The following is a 22,917-nucleotide window of genomic DNA, read 5'->3' as shown; positions in this document are numbered from 1 at the left end:
AGGGACTGGCTGACATTTGTACAGAGAATTTTTCAGAGGACTTTAGAACATCTTATACTGGAAATAGTAATAATACAGGTCCTGATTTTCAGCACATGCTTCAAGTTAACAGGATGTCAGCCCAGGCTTAACAGTAAGCAAGTGGTGAAGTCCTTTGCTGAATCGGGGCTTGTTTGATGTGGTTTTCATTCTGGTTTCTAGTCAACGACTAGGATGTAGCATTGTTCTCTTAATCACAAAGCCAGGTGGAAGGACCCTTGCCAGGCTCATGGGGGAGGCAGAACTGCAATGGGGTATTTAGGTAGTCCTCTCCTCCGAACACCCTCAGGAAGCCCCAAAGGGGCAGGGAAGGGATGGAATCACGGCTCCATCCATGCCAGCCAGCCACATGAGGAGTAAGCCACATGGGGGCGGGGTTGGGGTGTCATCAGGGCTGCACAGCCTGGAGCCCCCAGAAGCGTTGTTCCCCCAAGGCAGAATGCCTCCTGGTGCTACCCCGGCAGCACGCTGATAAGATAGTGCCCCCGGGGGGGAAATGCTATAGAGACAGAACCGAATGCTCACTCACTGGGGAACTCTAATCCTGCCAAGCCTGCATGTAATGAAAAGCCCGTCCCTGCACTAAATCCCCTACAATCTTAGGTCCAGATCTTGCAAACCCTTATGCACCAGCTTCACTGTACACAGCCAGGCAGTCCCATTGCCATCCAAGGGAAGTTTGTGCATAAGGTTTTGGAAGGCTGGACTCCGGGTATATGGGGAGAGCCAGCAGAGGGCTACAGCAACCCATCCTTTCCAGGCAACAGGTGCTAATAATACCCACTTTCCTTAGGCACCCAATGTCTGTTCTCAGAAATAAAACAGTCAGTCTGTACTACAGCTAGAACAGATGCAGACATGCGGGGAAATCTTATTGGCACTCCAGCTGTTGCTGTCCCCACAAGCTGACTGAAAAGCAGCAAACACTTTGAGAAAAAGAGGTGTGTGTGTGTGGGGGGGGGGGACATTTGCCAAAGATTTCGACATTTGCCTTTTTTGGACTAGGTGTAACTGGAAGGAGGACAACCTATAGGATGACCAGATGTCCCGATTTTATAGGGACAGTCCCGATTTTGGGGTCTTTTTCTTATATAAGCTCCTATTACCCGCCACCCGCTGTCCCAATTTTTCACACTTGCTGTCTGGTCACCCTACCAACCTAGGCCAGTCAGCAGAAGGACGGCAGGGCCTGTGCGATCAGATTACTGCCCAGGGAGCCTCTCTGGGGGGATAAACACGTGCCAGGCAGGGTGCCTTGAGCCCGAACGTGGGCCAGGGTGGGTGCAAGGCGCTGCAGGTTGGACCCGTGTAAGGGGAAGCCCTGCCCGATTTTCACTGGCTGCCCGGGCTCTCCCCCACCCATGCCCCCGCTAGCGGGTCCCCCTTTGCTCCGGGCCACGCATTCTTCCCGGCGGCCGCCCTGCGCACCCAGGGGCGGCTCCCGCCCCGCCTCCAGCCCGCTCCACCCGGCTGACGTAGACCTGCGCTCCCGGTCCTGCCTATATAGCGCGGCGGCCGCGGGCGGCTCCCCATGGAGTGCGGGCTCAGCGCGCACAGGGACCCCGCTCCGCAGTGAAGTCGGCCGGGAGGCCAGCACGCCGCCGTCTCCAATGCGAGCCCTGCTGCTGCTCTCCGCGCTGGCCTGGCTCTCCGGTGAGTGAGGAAGGGAGGGAGGCGCCCGGAGCCCCTGCACAGCGCGGCGCGGCGTGGCGTGCGCTCCCGGGGCGCTGCGCGGGGAGCCCGGAGCAGGCTGGCAGCCGCCGCGGTCCGGTCGCGGTGCGTTCCGCCGGTCCCCTGGGGAGGGAGGCTAGGGCTGAGCAGCGGTCAGATCTCCTAACCCTTGGGTTTCCGTGTGGGACCAGGGGCAGCAGCGGTGCTGTAATCCGGATTAGAAACCTGTTTGCTTCAATCCGGCCAGTTGAGTAGGTTTTGCTCATCCCATGACACTTACCCTGGCCCTGTATTGGGCTATCCAGGGGTCAGTGTTCCCTTGGTGGCCAGATGGAGGAGGAAGGAGAGAAACTCTTTCGCAATGTGGAGACTTCTATGGGAAACTGATTGAAATCAACCCCTGCCGTCTTGTGGGGTAGAATGGCCCCCTGAAGTGTCCCTGGGTTTTAGGTCCTTCCTAGCTAAGAAGGAAAAACTAAAACCCGTCTTTGTTTTTTAAATCATTGGACTGGCATAAGTGAACTTGCATTTGAAAAGCTTAGCGCTGCTTCTTTAGTGACTCACTTGTGAATGATGGCATGTGCTCAAGAGATGCTTAATGTGCGCTCCGAGGTAAACACTTTTGCCAAGTTTGATTGGAGGGGTAGGCCTGAGATCCTGATTCACTTTAACATGTCTTCATTCTGTTCTGTAGGGTGCCACCCTGTTGCTGGATTAGGACTAAATGTGACCGAGCAGGAGAAAAATGGTCCTGTGGCATGGGACCACAGCGTGGATGGGAGCACCATGCCCTCAGGAATTGACTATGAAGATACTGAAGATGACGAGGAGGATGACCCAGCAGTGCCTATGTACATTGTAGATGATTCGATTAGAGGTGAGTTGAAGTGACACTTCTGCATGTTGCCCCCAAGGATCCCAATCGTGTTTGACCAGGATAATGTATCACATGGACACAGGTCACTTAAAAGATGGAGACATCTCTAGTTGAGCTTGCTCAATGCTTGGCTACCAACGGTTACATGCAAGAATAATCTTATTGTTCTAAAGATGACTATTTTGATGAGCCTTGAACTTGCCTTCCATTGATTCGTGCATCCTAATATTCCACTGCTCGGTTTGCTAAATATATTGGCAACCAGTGGTGTGCAGGAGGTTGAAACATTTTAGCATTCCCCAAAAATGTAAAACTTTCTAGCCTGTGTTCTTTGCTGGTGTAGTTACTTTAAAGTCAGACCAATGAAGTGGACGGACTTTCATATGTGCCCCGCACTTCTGTTCTCACAAGGTGCTAGTTGGTGTGGAGGACTTGCAAAAATCTGGCTTAGAATTTTTTTGACTTGCAATAAAATCAATGCAAGTTCTCTGCTGGGAAGTAGCTATAGGGTGACTAGCAAGCACCAGTTTGTTGTGCAATGATTGGAGTATGTCTAGACTAGGATAAAAGGTGGGTTTTTAAATGGTAGCTACTTGTCTTGTCCAACATGTTCTTAAAGCTTTAGTATAGGTGGGGCAAACTTGTATGTTAGCTGGTTGAGGTGAACCCTAAATACAACTTGTCCACACCAAAGATTTTAAAATGTTTGCTAATGTGAATTTTAAGTTATTTCCTGTTTAGATGAAGCCTCCAAGTTGCCCATAACTATCTTGTATGCCGGCTATCTAGGAAAGCACTAGTGTATCTTAAATGGTGGCTAATAGTCCTGTTTGGCCCGTGTCTTTGTATGTTAGGGAGGCTTAATAGGGAATGGCAATGGAAAATCTCAGAGGGCTACTTACAGGACTTGAGGTCAGATCTGCAGTCTGTAAGGTTGTCCTTGTATTTAACATCCAATAGTCTGCAAGCTCCAGTGTGCTGTGGGGCATGATCTGGTTGCCATTAGTCAGTGGTGGAAAGATGTCCATGACTCCAGTGATAATTCAAAGGATCTGGCTCTTAGAGACAGCCCTGAGCTACAACATTCTAAGTAGAACTTACTCCTTGTGCAAGGTGGGTTTGGTCTGGGCCCATCTCTAATATGCTGTGTCAAATGGTCTAGGCTTCCATGAGAAAATGAATCTGAACATAAGTTGGGTCTGAAATGTAGTGGTCCAGGGGCTCATGGGCTAGATAATTGCACTTGAAACTGGGCTGTTAACCAGAGGCTGCTGTTTTGTTGATGGGCTATGGACTCTTTGCACTGATTAAAGCCCCACAAATTTAAATTCCGCAGCAGCTTCCCACCCAATGCCCTAAGATTACCAGGCAGCTTTCTAAGGATATACAACTTTCAAACTCTTTGTTTGTATTAATAAAACCACAAAGACAATTGGACAACAGCCTTTTCCTGTTAAACCATCGGGAATATCCTCACTCTAAGGTGTGAGGCCAAATTCTGCCTTTACAGGTGCATGCTGGCACCTGGTTGACAAGAGCTACCTCTGCTCACTGATGTGATTGTGGGGGGGTCTAAGTCAGTGGTTGCTGAACGTCACTCATAGTGAGCCAAATCGGGTTTGTCTTGCAATTATTGTGAATAGTCCATTTGGGCCAATTCTTCATGGCTTAAATGTGCCCCTGTAAACGAATACAGTGAGTGTACCTTAATGTTACCTGAATTAAAAACCATGTGAAACAATGCATCATCCTTCTATAGGGGTCATGTTTGAGGCCAGGAGAGAGAATCTTGGCCACCGAATGCCTAGCTATAAATATTCATTTGCATACAAATGCTTGCTTTTTCTTTTTTTCAAGACTCACTTCCGCACCGTTTTGCTGTAGGGTTAAGGTCTAAGGTATAATTCCATGTTGGAAGGGATTAGTTTTTTATAAATTCTGGACTGAACATGACTTTCTCTTTCCCAGTTGAACCTGTGATTAAACCCAAGCAAACAAAAACCGATAGGGAAAAGAATCCTGACAAAACGAAAAGAAAGAAAAACAAAGGGAAGAAAAATAAGAAGAAAGGGACACCGTGTGAAGGAGAGTACAAAAATTTTTGCATTCATGGTGAATGCAAATACCTAGAAGACCTCAAAGAAGTAACGTGCAAGTAAGTTAACGCTCAGATGTTGTATAGCTTATAAAAGAATGTATCTGAATCTATGGCAAGGTACTCATCGCGAATAATGGCTTAGTCAGAGGGAAATCAACTTGGTTCAACCTCTTGGATTGTCACGCATGAGAAACTTTCTGCCATGTAAATTAAACGATGGTGGAATTCATAAGCTGCATAACGAGCCACTGAACTCATCAGTTGGTCATAAAATTGAAAGCTGAAGGAATGAAAAGGCGTGCCTTCCTGAAACATCACACCCAAACTGATCTCAACTTGTTTTAATACCGGCAAACCTTGGGCTAGAATGATGACTGCATTTCCTGCAAATTCTCTAACACTAGCACCTGGACCCCTGTGTCAGTTGACTAAAATGTCACCTGAATGTGCATGTTTGCTTGGCTTCAGACAGGCCACCCAATGCTCCTGGAACTAATGCTGATGTTAATGTGGGTTATTTTCAGATGCCATCAGGATTATTTTGGTGAACGCTGTGGTGAACAGTTCATGAAGACTCATAAGAGAAATGACATAGGCAACTATTCCACAACGATATTGGTGGTGATAGCTGTTCTGCTGTCCAGCATCAGCTTCATTGCAATTGTCGTCATTGTTATAATGCAGTAAGTATAGCACTTTCAAGTCTAGCTTAAATAGTAGCTTGCGTGGTATGGTACCATTACAGAAAAATCGTCTGGGGTTACACTGCTGCAGAGCGAGTTGAGTGTGCTTGGCCCTTCACGTGCATAAAATAAGACTGGTCCCTGCCTTGAGGAGTTTACTTTAAAAAAAAAAAAAAAAAAATCCATGTTGGACTGTAAACTGGTCAGTCAATGGAGATGAGTTTGTAAGGTGACCAAAAAGGTGGTGGGGTGTGCATTGAGCACGGGGAGTCTGGGTCAGTCACTCATGTTCTGTTGTATAGCTTTTCCCAATCTTCGCCATAGCTGGGAGCAGAAGTGGCATTGGAGGATACGGAAGTAGAGACTAGTGGTGAAAAATGCTAATGCTAACTCATTTAGCTGAACAGTGTCCATTTTAAGCTGATGATGTCCTCTACCAGAACATGGAGCTCCCATTGATGTCCATGGGGGAGGTGGGAAGTGGAGGTGGAGTATGAACGTATAGACCTCTAAATGTACACTTAACTTCATAGGAGTAGGCCATCTAGATCACTAATACCAGACAGAAAAACTGTGTAAAATATATGCTTAGTGTAATCTCTATGACAAGAGGTTGATTTGCAAGTAACCCAGGCAAAACTCTACCTCAACACATGACCAAACCTCAATATATCTGACACACAACAGGAGGGAACAAGAGTCATTCTAGTCAAGAGTCAAAACTAAGTTGCATAAGTAGCTGCCCCTTGGAAAACTGAACATGAGGGACATGGAGTAATTGCCAACCCAAAATCTTGCTGACTTTACCAACATTTTGGTTCAGATGGTGATCTAAATGATGATCTTAGATAGGCATATGCCAAAAAAAAGTAAATAGGACTGTTGACTTCCCCCATGCCTTGTACACAAGATCATGTGTTCAAGGCGAGGTGCCCAGAAAGCACAATGAATTTGTGCTTTACTATATTGCCTTGATTCTTATCTCTGTGATGTTACTCATGCAACGGGGTGATCACAAATGAAGTAATTCCATTGTTACACTGATGAACTAGAGCCCAGTCTTCAGTGAAGCATTCCTCATGTGGGCATGTGCCAGTCAGATCTCTGTCCCTTCCTCTGTTGCCCTAAAATGTATAGAAACACTATTCCCAGATAAAGGCTGAGGGCATTGAATGTAGCCAAAATCTGGAGCTCTAGCTTCAATAAGCCATTTGAAAGCTGTTCTTACCACCCTCTGCAAAATTAGCCACTTATGAGCACTGTGTGGTAGCTGATAATGTGTGAAATGCATTGATGGCACTCTAGTTTGTGCTTGTCCCATTTTTTAAAAAACTTTTTCATGTCAGTTAGGGCAGTGGTTCTCAAAGCCAGTCCGCCACTTGTTCAGGGAAAGCCCCTGGCGGGCTGGGCTGGTTTGTTTACCTGCCGCGTCTGCGGGTTCGGCCGATAGCAGCTCCCACTGGCCGCAGTTCGCTGCTCCAGGCCAATGGGGGGCTGCGAGAAGCGGTGCAGGTCGAGGGACGGGCTGGCCACCCTTCCCGCAGCCCCCATTGGCCTGGAGCGGTGAACCGTGGCCAGTGGGAGCCACAATCGGCCAGACCTGCGGATGCGGCAGATAAACAAACCGGCCAGGGGCTTTCCCTGCACAAGCAGTGGACCGGTTTTGAGAACCACTCAGTAAGGCACACTCTATATGATGTGTAGTGAACTAGCCTATGTGCCCCTGTGGAACTAAAGCTGATTACGCAATAAATCATACTGTACTGCAGCCTGGGATCATGCAAAGCAAACTCAAAAGCCAGGATCTAAAATTAGACTAGACAGATGACACTATAATAACTGAATTAGGTACATGCTGTACCCATTCCTGCAATTCAGGAAACAAAGGTGTGCACTTCTGTCTGTTTATTGCTTCATACTTAAATCTCATTTTAAGAAATGCTGATGCAGACACAACTGGCCACATTACAGATGGGATACGTCTTTCATACTCTGGGGTATTGTGAAGAGTAACTCGTTCACATTTGTAAAGCACAGAGTCTGATTTTAAAACGGGGGATTATATATTAAAGTGTCTGACTAAAATAGAATTAAACTTGTCTTGTCCAACTAGGACCTGCCACAAACTTGCACTTTAGGCACAAGCCTCAGGTTTGCAAAAAACTGTCTAAAACCTTCTCTTGCTGACCTATGGCTTGGGCAAGAAGTCATCAAAGTCTTAACAGTAATAAGACAGTAGTTAAAGCAGGCAGTTGGGGGTGGTGCTGGATTCTTGGCTTCTATTCCAGAACTGTTGTATGATCTTGGACAAGGTACTTAAGGTAGAATTTATCAAAAGCGCTCAACCTTGGCCTGTTCCCGTCGAAATCAATGGTAAAAACCGATCAAAATGAGGATTGATACATTACAAGAAAGGGTTAAGCACATGGATGAAAAGTCCCCTGGAAATGTCCAGTATTTTAGAACTGGAATTTCCTTTTGCTGGCTCCATCCCTGGAGCTGTGCAAGGATTACAGCAGTGTATGTTCAGAGCGGAGAATGCTTAGCAAACAAGCAGTGCTCCTGCTTTCCACAAGCTGGTTCCTTACAGCTACAGTCGGACTATTGGAGGATACGCTTTAGGGATGGGGGACCAACCTACTCACTCTGAATGAGCTCTAAACCCTAATGCTTTGTGACTCCACAGGGTCAGGAAAACGTATCCTCAATATGAAGAAAAGGAGGAAAGAAAAAAGCTCAGACAAGAGACTGGAAATGGCCATGTTGGCGTGTAAAGGAGAGCGCAGGTACAGAATGATATTGCGTTAGTTCGATGATATTCTAAGCTTGCACCATCCACAAAACGCTCGCTCGCTTCCTAATTCTGCATAACTGGGAGTTTAAGACTCTTGCTCTGTGCACAGCTGTTGGAAACAGGATCCCAAACTCCTGGTGTGGGTAATAGCCTTGTGGGTACTTGCGGAACCTGTTTCCCGTCTTGTGCCGAGGCAAGGGATGGGAAGACCCTGAAATGCCTGGTCCCAGGTGAATGACCTAGTAGCCTCTTGTCTCCTTCAAGCCTTGACAAACCTGTGCAGAAATTCCTGCTGTTTTAACAGCATCAATGCTTCCTTCTGTCTGCTTTCCCCTGGCTCACAGGAGGGGCTGGAGGTGAGGGAAAGCCATTGTTCAGTATGGGAGCAGTACGTAGCCTCCCTCCCCGTGGGCTCTGGCACTTTGAAGTGCATGCTCCCTCTGAGGCCATAGACTACTTCTGAGTCATGACGGAAGAAGAAACCATGCATGGACTGCCTGGGGGGAGGGTGCCAAGCACTGTGTTCCCTGTCATGGGTTTTTCTATTCATTCTGTTACCGAGGGAGACTCGGTAGTATCTAAATAACTGAAGTCAGTACTTTGCTTCATGAAACAGTCATTCAGACTTGGCCTTGGAGACCAAAATTCCTCCATACAAGGACAGCACAAGCTTCCTAACATCTTGTCCCTGCCTTGGACTGCAGGAGCCATATTTAAACATGAGGAAAAGAAATGTCTAGTCAGTCAATACAGATGTTGTCCTCTTGAGTGCCTATAGTGGTGCCAGCTTGCTGTGATGTGGGCATCTGTCCTGCTGGAGAATTGACACCACCAGCCTGTATTTGCATGGGGTGGGGTGATCAGAGGAGAAGGCAGCACGTGGCATAACTGAGTGCTGTAAAACAAATTCTCATGCATGTCACGCCTTGGCTAAAACCTTGTCATGTCCTAGCTGCATCTAAATATGAACTAGTGACCTCCACATGATTTGGTATCCTGTCAGTTCTCTGACCCATTCAGTCCTGCTTTGTCTTCCAGGCTCCCTAAAATCCCTTAAAATCTAGCTTTCTCACCTACTTATGCAAAATCCAGATTGCATGGGGATATTTTTTTTTTAATGGAGTAATCGATCACTTCCCCCCCCCCCCCCCCTTGGCTAAAGGACTAGGTCTAATCTCAGAGCCAAGGACCCCTGGCATATCTTGCGGTCAGTGAGCTAGAGGCTGATAGAGTTAGCCAAGAAATAACTGGAAAGAATAATCTCAAGTACAGGCCATGGGGCCACATCTCGAACTAGTGTAAACTGTAGCTGGTGGATATATGCAGATCTACACCAGCTGGGATCTGGCCCCATAGCTTTAGATTTATGCCTGGACCAGTTGATACTTTTTCAAGGAAACAAGTATTCAGGCCTTAAAGCTTCTTTGATAACTGCTTAGAGAAAGGCAGTAAGAAACCCCAAATCTTTCAGCATCTAGACTCTGACAGCAAAGACTAAATGTTCAGTCTGCTGTAGTTTAACTTTCAAATTGGGTCATAACTTGCATTGCCCTTCAAATGGTACAATTTAGTCTGTCTCTTGCAGAACATGAAGCTGAAACGCCCTTTGCCGAAGCTGCAGAGTAACTCCTTCATGAAGGCGCATGTAGGAGATGGCCAGTGCTGGAGCCACTAGGAGCTGTTGCCAGGAGGCCCCACTCAATCAACACCGATCCTGTAGGGAGGCCTCTGAAGAACGATTTGATGCTGAGAAGCTGGCTTGGCTGGGCTGGGCTGCTGCCAACACATCCTGGCTGCCCAATGTGGAGGATGTTGCAACTAGAGTGTTAAAAGCACCACTGTTGGGAGCTACATGGGAACTGCTGCCAGTGGGCCCCACCCTGTCGATGGAAGACTACCATCTTTCTGCTGCTACCTGGATAACATTCCTTTTGACTCTTGCTGTTTGCTGCAAATGTCCTGCAGTCAGGCTTGTTGTCGGAAGTCTCCATTTAAGGGAGATCGTGGCTTTAAGGAGAACAGAGGGCTTGTTGCCCCTTTCTGCTCCATCGTTACACAAAAGGAAGCAGGACGCGATTTGATTAAGCTTGTTCCCCCAGACCTTTGTGACTGGAGGTGCACGACAGGTGTGGGGGCGAATTTTCTTCTCCCACCCCTGTGATCCTACATGCCGTATCGGCTTTATTAGCAGCAGACCAGGAATCTGAAGGCGTGTCTGCACCAGCGGGGGTTGAGTTCTAGTCTGCACTAGTGTGCTGTGGACTAACTGGTCTGTGTTGACCTTGCTGGTGCATGCTACAGGTTCCCTAGTGCAGATTGACCTAGTCCTGTTTCAAGCATCAGTGTGCACTGGGAAGCTTGCAGTGCCAGCAGGGTCCACCTCGTCCAGTTTGCACATGACCTACTAGTGCAGACTAAAGCATGGTGTAGACAAGCCCTGACTCTGGTTCTTCCCCAAAACCTATTCATGATCTCACTGAAGATTCCTTTTGTAACCAACCTGGGCCCTGAGCCTGCGAACATGAGCAGTTCCATTGACTTCAATGGGACTATTCATATGAGTAAAGTTATGCATGCATTTGCTGGACCGAGTGATTGCTTTGGAGTTTCAATTAGAATCATAGAAGATCAGGGTTGGAAGGGACCTCAGGAGGTATCTAGTCCAACCCCCTGCTCAAAGCAGGACCAGTCCCCAACTAACTCATCCCAGCCAGGGCTTTGTCAAGCCTGACCTTAAAAACTCCTAAGGAAGGAGATTCCACCACCTCCCTAGGTAACCCATTCCAGTGCTTCACCACCCTCCTAGTGAAAGTTTTTCCTAATATCCAACCTAGACCTCCCCCACTGCAACTTGAGACCATTGCTTCTTGTAGATTGTCTCCAGGCTTTTCATTGTCCAATGTACTAGAAGAAAACCTAAGTTCATAAGATCAAGAACTAGCTGCTGTTGCCCCAGCTAAGATACTCATTAAAGAAAACATGAGCACTCTGAACTTCCAGAAAATGTGGAAGCAAACCCATTTCTTGGGTCTTTTGTTACAGAACCTCTGCCAGTTAATTTATTAGTCGTTTCTGTCTGATCTCCTTGTCCAGAGCTTTCTCCCTGGGCTTCCAGATCTTGGCACTTCAACTTTTATTACTTGAGGTTTAGTTGGAAGTCCTAGAAGTCTAAGATATCAAATATTTTCTAGTCTCGGTAATAGAGAACCCCTCTTCTGGAGAAGAGCTAGAGTCAGATGCTACCGCTTGTGCTGAATATCAACAATATCTATAAAGTTGTTGTGATTTCCCCTCCCCCCCCTTGAAATGCACAGAATTTTCTAAAGTACTTTGTCTTAAAAATCTCCTTTTGCTGACTTGTGTCCTTATGATCTCATTTGAGAACTTTCCCTAACCGATTCAAACCAAATGTTGTGCATGAAGTATTGCATTCTTTTCAGGAGTCAAGTATGTTTATAATTTATTTCTAAGGCTTAATAGAAAAATCTTTTCTGATGGTTAAGCGAAACTGTTAAATTAAATTTTATTTCTGTAAGTATGTAAGTACAGAGTTTTATACTATTGTAAATATTTATTACTGTATTTAATATTTAAGGTATGTGCATAACCTAAAGGAAACCTATTTATTTTATAATAAACTTCTTTTTACGTAAATAGTCTAATTTATTCTGATCAAGGGGTGTTGAGATAAAAGAAAAGTGATGACCCAAAACTTGATCCCTCAATTAGGGGTTGCAAACCGGGAGAGGGATTGTAAACCCACATTCTTCTCAATGACTTAATAAGAAGGGTAAGTTGTCAGTTTTCTGTTGTGAATTTCTAGTTTCCATGGACAAGGCTGCAAACCTATGATATAAAGAACTTAAAGTCATTTAAAGAGTAAACTAGTTATACAGGCACAGATCTCCAAAGGTATGTAGCCTCACCCACTTTGTGCTCTAATCCAATATGGAAAAGGAAGACCCTGATTTGGTAAAATAGGAGCACTTTGTTCAGTAACTACTGTAAAAGGAACTAATCTTCCAAGTCTTGCATTAATGAAGGGTGGAGTTGGATGTAATGTCTCCTGTTATGTAGGAGACAGAGGTCTAAACGCGAGTTGTACAGACCATCAGCCCGACAGTATGGAATGGGAGGAAAGCTATGCATAATAAAAGTAGAGAGACTAATACTCTTTAATATCCTGCAGCTCTTTAATGAGTTTAGTGGCACACTCTACTGTGCTCATCATAGTCTTGAAATGGTATGTAGAACAGGAAAAACAATGTTTGAGGGTTATTAGTCTGTCAGCGTGTTGCCTTAAAGCCACAACTAGCCTTTGACTTGGAAATGTATCTGCCTGTGTTCTCCACCTCTTTCACCGTATATTGCTACCTGCATTTGCCTTATTTCTTTAGCCTTTGTTGACAAGGTTTCAGAGATGACAAAAACAGAAGTATAGGTGCTTGTGGGGTGACACAAGGGCAGGGATAAGAGACCTTTCTGGGAAACCTCACTCTGAATGGACGGGTACAGCCTTATTTCTTGACCTTTCTAAGTTAAGGGCTGGATGTTACTAACAACTTCCATTACAAACAACATCCTCTGTAGGGGGCTGGGGCTGCAATTCTGTTAGGGATGTTGGTTCTGTAAATACTGTTTAGTATGTCCCTGGGGAGGGCTGTTTGTTACACCCTAGGCATTGCCTGAGTGACCTTTACCATATGAGCATAAAACAAATTCCTATTTTTCTTCACATAATCTTTATCTGAAACCTATTACCAGGAAATACTCTATGTACCTCATTCCTTCTGTCCTATGTGTGAGTGTGAAATTGGATTGAGCATCAAGGAGACGGCCTCCACCTGACCAGCGTGTATTGCAACATTTTATGGTTAAGATTGCAGCATGAAACCAGCCTCTGCATAAATAGCATTTTCCCCTCCCCCAAGTAGATTTTCTGCTGTTACTTGCTCCTAAAACTGGCATGAAAGGCTGCTGGCCTGTCTCAGGCTCTGTGAGCCATCTCCATTTTGCTTCAATAGTTGTGGCAACAATAAGCACTCTCCGTGCTGTGAGAACGCAGGCCCTAGTGTGTAGAATCAAAGGGCCGTGACCCTTTCCCTGTAAGCTCCAGCAACTTCACAAACTGTCATTCACATGACTGCTGTCTACCTGCAGAATCAGACCCATCATTTATTATTTGTATTTCTGTATAGCCTAGTCACAACCAAGGACCCCAGGTGCTAGGGGCTGTACAAATGCAGACCAAAAAGATTGTAAGCCCCTGAGGCAGGAACCATGTAAGTATAAAACAAGAGTCAACTGTTGGCTGTAGACAGGGGAGTATATGGCACCAATGAGACAGGCTGGTGGAGTGCAGCAACTCTTACATTTTTTTGTAGTCCTTGCAGCAGAGGAGAGAGTGGAAGGTAGCTCTTGGAGTGGCTGTGTGGATGTTTATGGGGAATGACTTCCAAGCATGGGAGAAAGAAAGGAAGGTGGGTGTTTGCCCAGTTGCTCAATTTTCAGTAGAGGCTGGAACTAATTTTTCTATACAACGGATGTGGTCTAACAAGTGGTAAGCATTTCCCCCTCCATGTGGAGAATGGAGGGCAATGCAAGGGAAATTTCCACTGTGTAATCAAGCTGTTCACCACTGCCTGAGAACTGACTATCACAGGGTATCCCTGCACTATGTGAACTTGTTCAGCTCCCATTACGCATGCAGGATATTCCTCAGTAAATCAAGTTTTACACCCTCTCACAGGCAGGAGTTATGTTCCCTTCCTAGTTCATGAACAAGTAGGGTGACTTGAACATAGCTCCCAAAAGCACCTGGCCAAGGTTTGCTAAAATGACTAGTGACGCTGGAGGCCCAGTTTGAGTCACCATGAAGAAGTCTGAATTTCCCAGGAGGATATACAGCATTTCCAGAAAATCAAACTCCTTTTAAGGTGCCTTGATGTGGACATCCACAATTGCTGGCTGTATAGTTCCATGACCAGCAGAACATCTGGAAGCATGAGTGGCCAGGTTTCCTAAAGAGCTCTGCTTCCATTTAGGCCCATAAATAAGTAGAGCCCTGCCAAACTCACGGTCTACTTTGGTCAACTTCATGGTCATAGAATTTTTAAAATGATAAATTTCATGATTTCAGCTATTTAAATCTGAAATGTCACAGTGGTGTAATTGTAGGGATCCTGATCCAAAAAGGAGTTGGGGAGGGGGGGAAGGTTGCAGTACTGCTACCCTTATTTCTGCATTGCTGCTGGTGGGGTGCTGCCTTCAGAGCTGGGTGTCTGGCCAATAGCCTCCACTCTCCCGCTGCCCAGCTCTGAAGGAAGTTCAGAAGTAAGGGTGGCAACACTGCAATCCCCCCTCCCTAAAATAACCTTACAATCTCCCTACAACTCCCTTTTGGGTCAGGACCCCCAATTTGAGAAATGCTGGTCTCCCCTGTGAAATCTGCATAGCGTAGGGTAAAAGCACACAAAAGATCAGATTTCACGGTCCATGATGCATTTTTCATGGCTGTGAATTTGGTAGGGCCTATAAATAAGAGAGAGATTTTCAAATTGAACTAAACACCCAGCAGTTCTCCTTGTGAAACACTTCATGGTAAAATTTTCAATACAGCTCAGATTTAGTTTGGTGCCTAAAATGGGAGCTAAGTTTTTTGGTCCCCAGATTTCATAGCTTCTGAAACAGTTGCCTCACCATCAGCTACTACGTATGCTCAGCTCTGTCACCTACCGTGCTGTGAAACTGATTTCTTCTGGTAAACGTTACACATAGCGGTGGCCTCTGTGGCGACCCCTGGCATGTGTTCCACACTTGCCAAAACACGTCCTGTAACATTGACTAAATAAATAAAATGGTGAGCGTCCGTTTAAAGTCTGCAGTGTCTGCCATGATGTGCTAGATTCCATTGCCAGTGTGAAGCACTCGCCACATGGCTGCCGTTCTGAACTGATGTAAAGGCTTATACATTAAAAGTCTCATGAGTCAGATTAAATAGTAATTATGTCCTCCAGGAAAAATAGTCCTGGACAACAATTGGTTTTTAAACATGTAATAATGTTTCCCTCATAGAGCCTTTAACACTGAATGATTACTGCCCGTTACCAGCTTTTACTATGAATCAAATATGCAAGTGCTGGCAAGATCTGTTGCGTGAGTGAGTGGCTTCATTCCAGGGGGCTAGCCCACACCTCATCAACGCTGTGAGGAAGAGGTTTTAGCATGGATCCCCCACTTTTCACAGAGTGGTGGTCCCCAGACTTTTTGATGCCATGACTTCCTTTGGGCTCACCGCTGGTAACACGGCCTTCAGGGGCCCTGACTTCAAGTGTTGGCTGTGGGTTGGGTCAGAAACAACCCAGCTTTGGGCCTGCGGGCTCCACACTGCGCAGCTGACACCCCCTGTGCCGTGGAGCGAGTGTGCCGACGAGTTGCAGCACACACGGTGCAGCGCGGGGCCGGCGGGGGCAGGGCATGCGGCCACCTCTCGCTGCGCAGCACACGGCTCACCACGCTCTGGAGCCAAAGTTTGGGAAATGCTGACATGGAGGAAAAGGGAGGTGGAAGGAGGGTTGTTACTTGCCCAAGGTCCTGCAAAAGTCTATGGCAGAGCTAGGAATATTTCCCCTGGTTTCTAATCACACCCATAAAACTAACCTGCCTCCGGTCAGCCTACTTGTGTTTAAATAAATGCCATACCCAGGATAGCTTTCAGAAGGGCCCCGATTAGATTTAAAAGGCCTTTGAAAAATCCTCAACTGAATGTATATAAAGCAATTACATCTCTCTGACGACAAAGCACTTGTAGATCTTTCCTTTGGAATCTCACCGATTGACTCGATACTTGGTTTAAATAAGGAGCCTCCTTTCCCCCCCTTTTTTTTTACACTTTTTTTTTAATAGCGCCAGAAAGGCCAATTTATTCCCAACAGAAGGAAAAGCTTCAGGTTTCACTATTGCTCGGCTAGTCCCCTTTTCCTACAATGGCCATCAGGTACGAATGGGAGCCTATAAAGTTATTTGTTTTGGCAGCTTCTGCCTATGAATGTAACCGAGTGAGTTGCCTTTCTCATATCCTTGATGGCTTTTCCAGTAATGGGTGTAAGAACTGTTTCCTTAAAATAACCTCTGGCAGCTTTTAAATCAATGTGCTAACAACACTGATTAATAGGCCAAATCCCTTGGTAAACGTCGCAAATCCAAAAGCTATATTATTGTCAGGAAGAAATCCCTCTCCATCTGTCTTTATCAGTAAAGACTCTCTAAGCAGCTGGTCCTTAAAACCATATGGCAGGGTATACATACTACAACGAGCTACTATAAGAGAGCTTCAGATGCACACTTCGCTATTGCTAGCCTGTGGAGAGGCATATAACTTTGAGCTATCGAGTGGTTTAATGAGGCATCTATCATTTGTCAACATAGAACAGTGGTAGATCAAATGATACCAAGCTCAAATATTTTCCTGCCAATGCGCCATCATTGCAATCTTGCAGCTCCAAGTTTGGTGCAATGTCATGCCTTGTGAGCGGTTTAACATAAGCAATGAGCAAGAGGAGGACTAGTCACAGTGAGCAGGTGTGTGTGTGTGTGTGTGTGTGTGTGTGTATGTAAAATCACCTGTGAATTTGCATATTCATGAAGAGTCACATGAACTCAATCAGTGGACAAAAGTATCAGACAACCTTTAATAAGCAAAGCTACATCACTCCTACTTTGCTGGCTAAAGCCATGCATACCTGTCATTCTCTCACTTGTTACAACGCCCTGAAGCAAGCTACCCTCATTTACTGCAGGTCCGGCTTTGCCTGTTGCTGAAGCTTGCTCCTTTTGGAGCACTGTTTCTGGGAGGGTTGAAGGGAAACGCTGTCATATCAGCTAGTGTTCACGTGCTGTCGAGGTACAGCCTGACAGAAGCATGGAAGATGTGTGGCATTCTCACTCAGACATGCTGAGAGATACCAGTGCCAATGTAGCATGACTATTTCAATAACGTTGTCAATGTTTTTTTTTTAAAAAAAAAACTATAGAAAAAGGCATGATTTTTCCCCCCCCTGGAAAAAAACAAACACATTTCAACAATGTCAACAACTTTTAGGGCATGAACACACTTCAGCTTAAGTCAGTATAAATTATATCGCTCGGGGGAGTGAATAAGCCACTCCGCGGAGAGACGTAAGTTACACCGACCTAAGCGTAGGTGTGGACAGCGCTATGTCGGGGACAGGGAGCGCTTCTCCTGCCACCATAGCTACCGCCACTCGCAGCAGCTGGAGGAATTGAGTCAATGCAAGAGCTCTGCACTAGCAGCGCTACAGGCAGTGCAGCTGTAAACTCTGTAGTGTAGCCGCTGTTGGGGGCCAGGATGCGAAACCAAATGGTCCATTGGTCTGATCCACTCTGGCCAGTCCTCTGCTCCCATCTGTATTCACCTCTTCATGCATAATCAGACACCAGTAACATCAACAGAGCTTCCGTCTGCTTTTGGCCAGAGACGCTTTTGGGCCAGATTTTTCAGCAATAGTATTCTTTTTGCACATGCAATTTTCGGATCCCAGTTAGCTGTGAATGCAAAGACCACAATTAAGTACCAGCTTGAAACCACAAATCAGGTCATTCCAATGGTGACCCTTCAAACCTTGCCAGTTTTACTGAAGACAGATAAGCCAGCCTCAGCTTATTCCCTTGTACTTATTAAAGGCAAGCCCTCGAATACTGCAGCTAACTAATTTCAAATACATATTTAGTTAGCTAAAACAATTAGCAAGTTGTTAAGGGCCACAACTGTATAGTCTATCTACTAAGTGCTTTGAGATCGATGGATGAAAAGCACTATATAAGAGCGAGGAAATGTTATTATATGGCTCCCATCACTGTAATGTCTGAGCACCTCAAAAACATTCACGACTTTCCCCTCACAAGACCCCTGTGAAGTAGGCATGCGTTCTCATCCCTGTTTCACCCGTGGGGCCAGAGGTACACAGTGATTACGTGAGTTGCCCAAGGTCTCGCAGGAAGGCTGTGGCAGAGCCAGGAATTGAACCTTGTGCCAGTCCAATGCCTTAACCATGAGACCATCCTTCCTCTCACAACTGTCATTGGTGTAAGTGGCAGGATTTGTGCTCACAACTGCTTTCAGGTGTGAAAACGCAGAGGGACGTAATTGCAAGTGCAAATTTCTGACCTGATTTTCAGAGGTGCTGTGCATCTGCGGGTTCCACTGCCTTCAGTCCCTACTTTTGTGTTCTAAAATCTTCACCCAAACCCCCTTGGCTCTATAGGTTTTAGCTGAACACTTTGTAGGAGGGCGATCTCACATTTACAGGGCTCCTTCCAATCACACGGGTTCCAAAGCGCTTTACAGTCTATGCACAGGGATCACTGCAACCACTTCTGAAATGCAGCCACCACTTGGGTGAAGCACGACAACTGCATTACAGAGTTGAACAAAACTGCGCCATGGTTTTGGACAAGAACCACCCTCCCAGGTCTCCGCACTATTTATTTATGGTGAAAGCCAAGTTGAGAAACAGGAACATGAACTGTGAGGCTCAATCGTATTTAGATGTTACGTGAGCATGTAGAAAAATTGCCTTAACAAGCTAACAGAATTTGGGAATTTGGGAGTGATGTGAGTGAATAGTGTCAAAACAAAACAGCCCAGAATCAAAAATAACTCTGACGTGTTACATCTTGATAACACAACGCTAGAACTGCCATGAAAAATTATACAGGATTTTTCAATCTCTAAATACAACTAAAGGACAATTTGAATTAGCTCTGTTATCAGACTTAAAGGGACACTTTAAATATTGAATGCCCGAAATCTGACCTCGTTTTTTTCTCCCCTCTCTCTCTGCCAAGTCCATGCAGATGTTAAAACAAAATACCATCAATAAGCCACATTCTATTTTTAAAATAAAACAAACACATCATCCATAACAATGCCAGCATTCCAGTACATACAGGCCACCCTACATTAAAGACCTTTGTACCTCTGTGCAATAGCAGAATGGCATTATGGGAAGGTGGGAATGTGCATACTGTGACAAGAAAACAGATTTACCTTTCAAGCGTCCAAGAAGTTTGTATAAACAGCTGTGAGAATAAAGAAGGATTTTTAAAAAAAAGCTGGAAAGCACCTTAGAGAATGCATCCTTGTGAGCTTTGCCAATTGTCAGATAAGTATGGGGAGTTTTTGTTTTGCCATTTTTACAGTTAATATAAGACCATAAGAACGGCCATATTGGGTCAGACCAACAGTCCATCTAGCCCAGTATCCTGTCTTCTGACAAGTGGCCGGTGACAGATGCTTCATAGGAAATGAACAGAACAAGGCACCTATCGAGTGATCCACCCCTGTCATCCACTCCCAGTCAGAAGCTTAGGGCCACCCAGAGCATGGGGTGGCTCTGAAATGGCTAAGCATCTACACAGATGGAAAATGAAATGTAATTGTCATCCACACAACCATCTCTTTCAAAGATAAGGTCAATGTTTTAAAACACGTTTGAGATCCAAAACCACACGTCAATCTGGACGTAGGTTGCACAGCCAATGACTGCAATTGCATATACAAATTAGGTGTCTGCATGCACAAAGGGGTAGTTCGGTGAATTTGTATTGGCAACTGGCCAGTTTGCACGTACAGCTGTAATTCGGCTTGCAGCTGTACGGTTGCAATTGAATGCATCTGTTGATACATGCACCTTGGGTTTTCTTCTTTAAAAATTGGGCCCTGAAGGTATGTCTATACTGCAATCAAACACCTGCAGCTGGCCCATGCCAGCTGTCTCGGGCTCACAGGGCTTGGGCTGGGTAGCTGTAAAATTGCAATGTAGACTTTCAGGCTCGGGCTGGCCCTCAAGCGCTGGGCCCCCACGATGGGGGAGGGTCCCAGAGCCCAGACTCCAGCCTGAGCCCAAAAGTCTACCCCGCAATTTTGCAGCCCCGTGAGCCCGAGACAGCTGACATGGGCCAGCTGTGGGTATTTCAATGCCAGACAGACCTACTCTCAAGGTCTGTCAGTGATTCTCAACCTGCGGCCCAAGCAGCACACAGCTGCCGCCCACGTGACATCCTCCGGGCCATACAGGTCGTATATATATATATTGTGTGGATGCAACCCACATCACATAGAGAGAGCTGCAAGTGCAGTCCACAACGGTAAATCGGTTGAGAACCACTGGTCTATGTGATCAGGTAGCCTGTGGTTCTCTTGGTTTCATCAAAGTGCATGTAAAGCGCTTTCCATTGTGGCCCTGCAAACTGGACCTAAATGAATTACACTGTGGCTGTTCTGATTGACACAAGCTCTCCCATAATGCAAACAGTGCAAGACCTGGCAATGCCCCTCTGTTACCCAGGCTATCATTAGGACAGCCAGGATGGGATTTTCATAACCCATCAGCATTGGCCTAACTGTTCCGACTGAAACCAACAGGCGTTTTACCATTTACTTCAACAGGACCAACACTGAATGCATTTGAAAATCCAAACTCTCCTGCTTCTGTGTTGCATGACAAAGTGTTCTTTGGGACTTGATTAAAGCACTTCATAATTCTCACTTCTGGAGATGATCCTGCTAGTATTTAACAGCTACTTTCACTCAGGAAAATATACATGGCTGGATAAGGTCATTCTGATGCGTTCAAATATCATTTAAACACACTGTTGAAAACCTTGTTTCTTGAGTTACTTTATTTTTTGTAAAACCTTATTGAATAGACTTGAACTAAGTCCAGTTCAGTTGTTACCTATAATCTTCTGGTTGCATTTAAATCCAAATTCCGATGCAGGGAATATTTAGTAATCCGGAGTGAGAATGGGATTAATATGGGCATCAAATCAGATCAGTACTTTATCTGTCACATGGGCATGTTGCATAACAGCAATTGCAAACTCTAAATGTGATCCACATTTGCATCATGCGTGAGTGCAATACATCTCCTCCACGTATGTATTATTATTAAACACGTTTATTACAGTAGTGTCCAAGGCCCAACCAAGAATGAGGCCCTGTGTACTCTCTACACAAGCACAGAGTAATGGACCGTCTCTTCTCTGATGGGCTTTCAATTGAAATAGACCAGCCAGACAGCAGGTGGAGGGAGGAGCAATAACATATGCAGAATGAGCTAGGTGGTGGAGGAAAATGTCAAGTTAGTTCCATGGTTTTATTTTAAGGTGGGTTTAATTAGGAGCTGATCCGGTGGTCCCTCCTGGCCTTAAACTCCACAAGGAGAGGATCAGCTAAATGGAAAGAAAAGGGGAGAGGGGACATTGAAGCGAAGGGGGTGAGGGTAGGTCAGGGGAGAAGAGGGTAAGGAGCAGGTGTGGAGTGACATGGAGGTGAAGAGACTGGAAAGGAATGGGGAGGGCTGGAGCAAACAGCCATTCAGCACAGGGCAGAAAAAGTCCAGACAACACTGTAACCAAGCAGGACCAGGAAGCACCAGACCAGGAAGCACGTGCCTGGGGCGGCACGTTGTAAGGGGCGTCATTCCGGCCAAGCTTGGGGCGGCACATTCCGGCCGCCCTGCTGTGGGTTTTTTTTGTTGGTTTGTTTTTGCTTCGGCAGTCCGGCTGTAGGGTGTTTTTGGTTTTTGTTTTGCTTGGGGCAGCAAAAAAGCTAGAGCCGGCCCTGACTGTAACTTCTCTGCCTGTGCAAAGGGCCTTGCTTTGGCTGCTGCTGCTCCTACTGGTTGGAGATACACCCAATGGAATGGTCAGCCCGTAGGAAAACAATACCTACAGTCCATTATTTGTGCGGACGGGCTGATTAATAACACCAGCTATCGTCATGCGCAACTTCTCGCCTTTTCATTTTTATGATGCTTCGGACTGGAAACCTTTTGTGAGGCCTTAGGCATCGCCCACTCGTCCTAGCTAACCCCCTCCCCCCAAATTCCAGTAGGCACCATTGAGTTTGGAGCAAGGGTCTGAGCCAGTCCAGAGAGGCCCGGTTAGAAAATAGCCAGCTAGCTGGTTCGTTCAGAGATATAATTCAATTGCACGAGCACTGGAGATGGAATGCTCACCCAGCTGGAGAGACCAGTTCTGACGGTTTCCACCAGACTCCACCCACCGAGGCTCCAGCATGGCATTTCAATTATAAGCATGACATCGCCAGCCCAGACTCTCACTGGATGAGCCAGGGAGCCTGAAAGTGGAACAGTGTCACCTGGAAAAAAAAAAACCTGCGAGACGATTAACACTTTCATGGGTGTGGGATACACCCCAGGCAACCTGGTGAAATAAGAAATGGCACCATTCAAGTAATGTTGCCATCCCCCAAGTGATAGTTACATCACCACAGAATCTCAGCTAGTATCATTTGAAATCAGTGGCGCGACCCCCCCCCTTTACACCACCTATGGGTCTGGCCCCAAACATGAAACCCACTTCAGCTTTTCCAGGAAGGACGGCTCTGATTTACTATGTCATCCGCTCATGATTTGATCGTGAGTCTCACACTTTTTGGTATATTTCCTAACGCTCCTTAGCTCCTAAAGCATCTCAGCTGGCATTAAAAATAATACATTTCTAGCCCTCAGGGCTGTGCTGGAAAGCTTGAAAACATGCAGTGAGTGCACTCCACCAGCTAGGAAACTAGAAGACAAATAAAAAGCACAATAGATTGCCTTGCAAATTGTTGTCTATCTCATGATTTTGGGGGGCGTTTCCATGATTTTTGAATGTTGGGCAAGAACTGCCCTATACCCAGGGGGAAAGAACTATGGGCCCTCAAAGG

At 46.0% G+C, this 22,917-nt stretch overlaps 1 protein-coding gene across 1 annotated transcript; it reads left to right on the top strand.

The window, feature by feature from the left end:
• The first annotated feature begins 1,559 nt into the window (after positions 1-1,559).
• On the top strand, positions 1,560-10,898 carry AREG (amphiregulin). The gene is made up of 6 exons (XM_034772505.1): positions 1,560-1,692; positions 2,405-2,587; positions 4,556-4,742; positions 5,210-5,368; positions 8,055-8,154; positions 9,748-10,898. The coding sequence occupies exons 1-5, from the start codon at positions 1,650-1,652 to the stop codon at positions 8,140-8,142; spliced, it is 660 nt and encodes a 219-aa protein (XP_034628396.1). The 5' UTR covers positions 1,560-1,649; the 3' UTR covers positions 8,143-8,154; positions 9,748-10,898.
• The last annotated feature ends 12,019 nt before the right edge of the window (positions 10,899-22,917 follow it).

The sequence above is a fragment of the Trachemys scripta genome, chromosome 5, assembly GCF_013100865.1.
Source record: "Trachemys scripta elegans isolate TJP31775 chromosome 5, CAS_Tse_1.0, whole genome shotgun sequence".
Classification (NCBI taxonomy): Eukaryota; Metazoa; Chordata; order Testudines; family Emydidae; genus Trachemys; species Trachemys scripta.
This window is presented reverse-complemented; position numbering and strand designations above follow the sequence as displayed.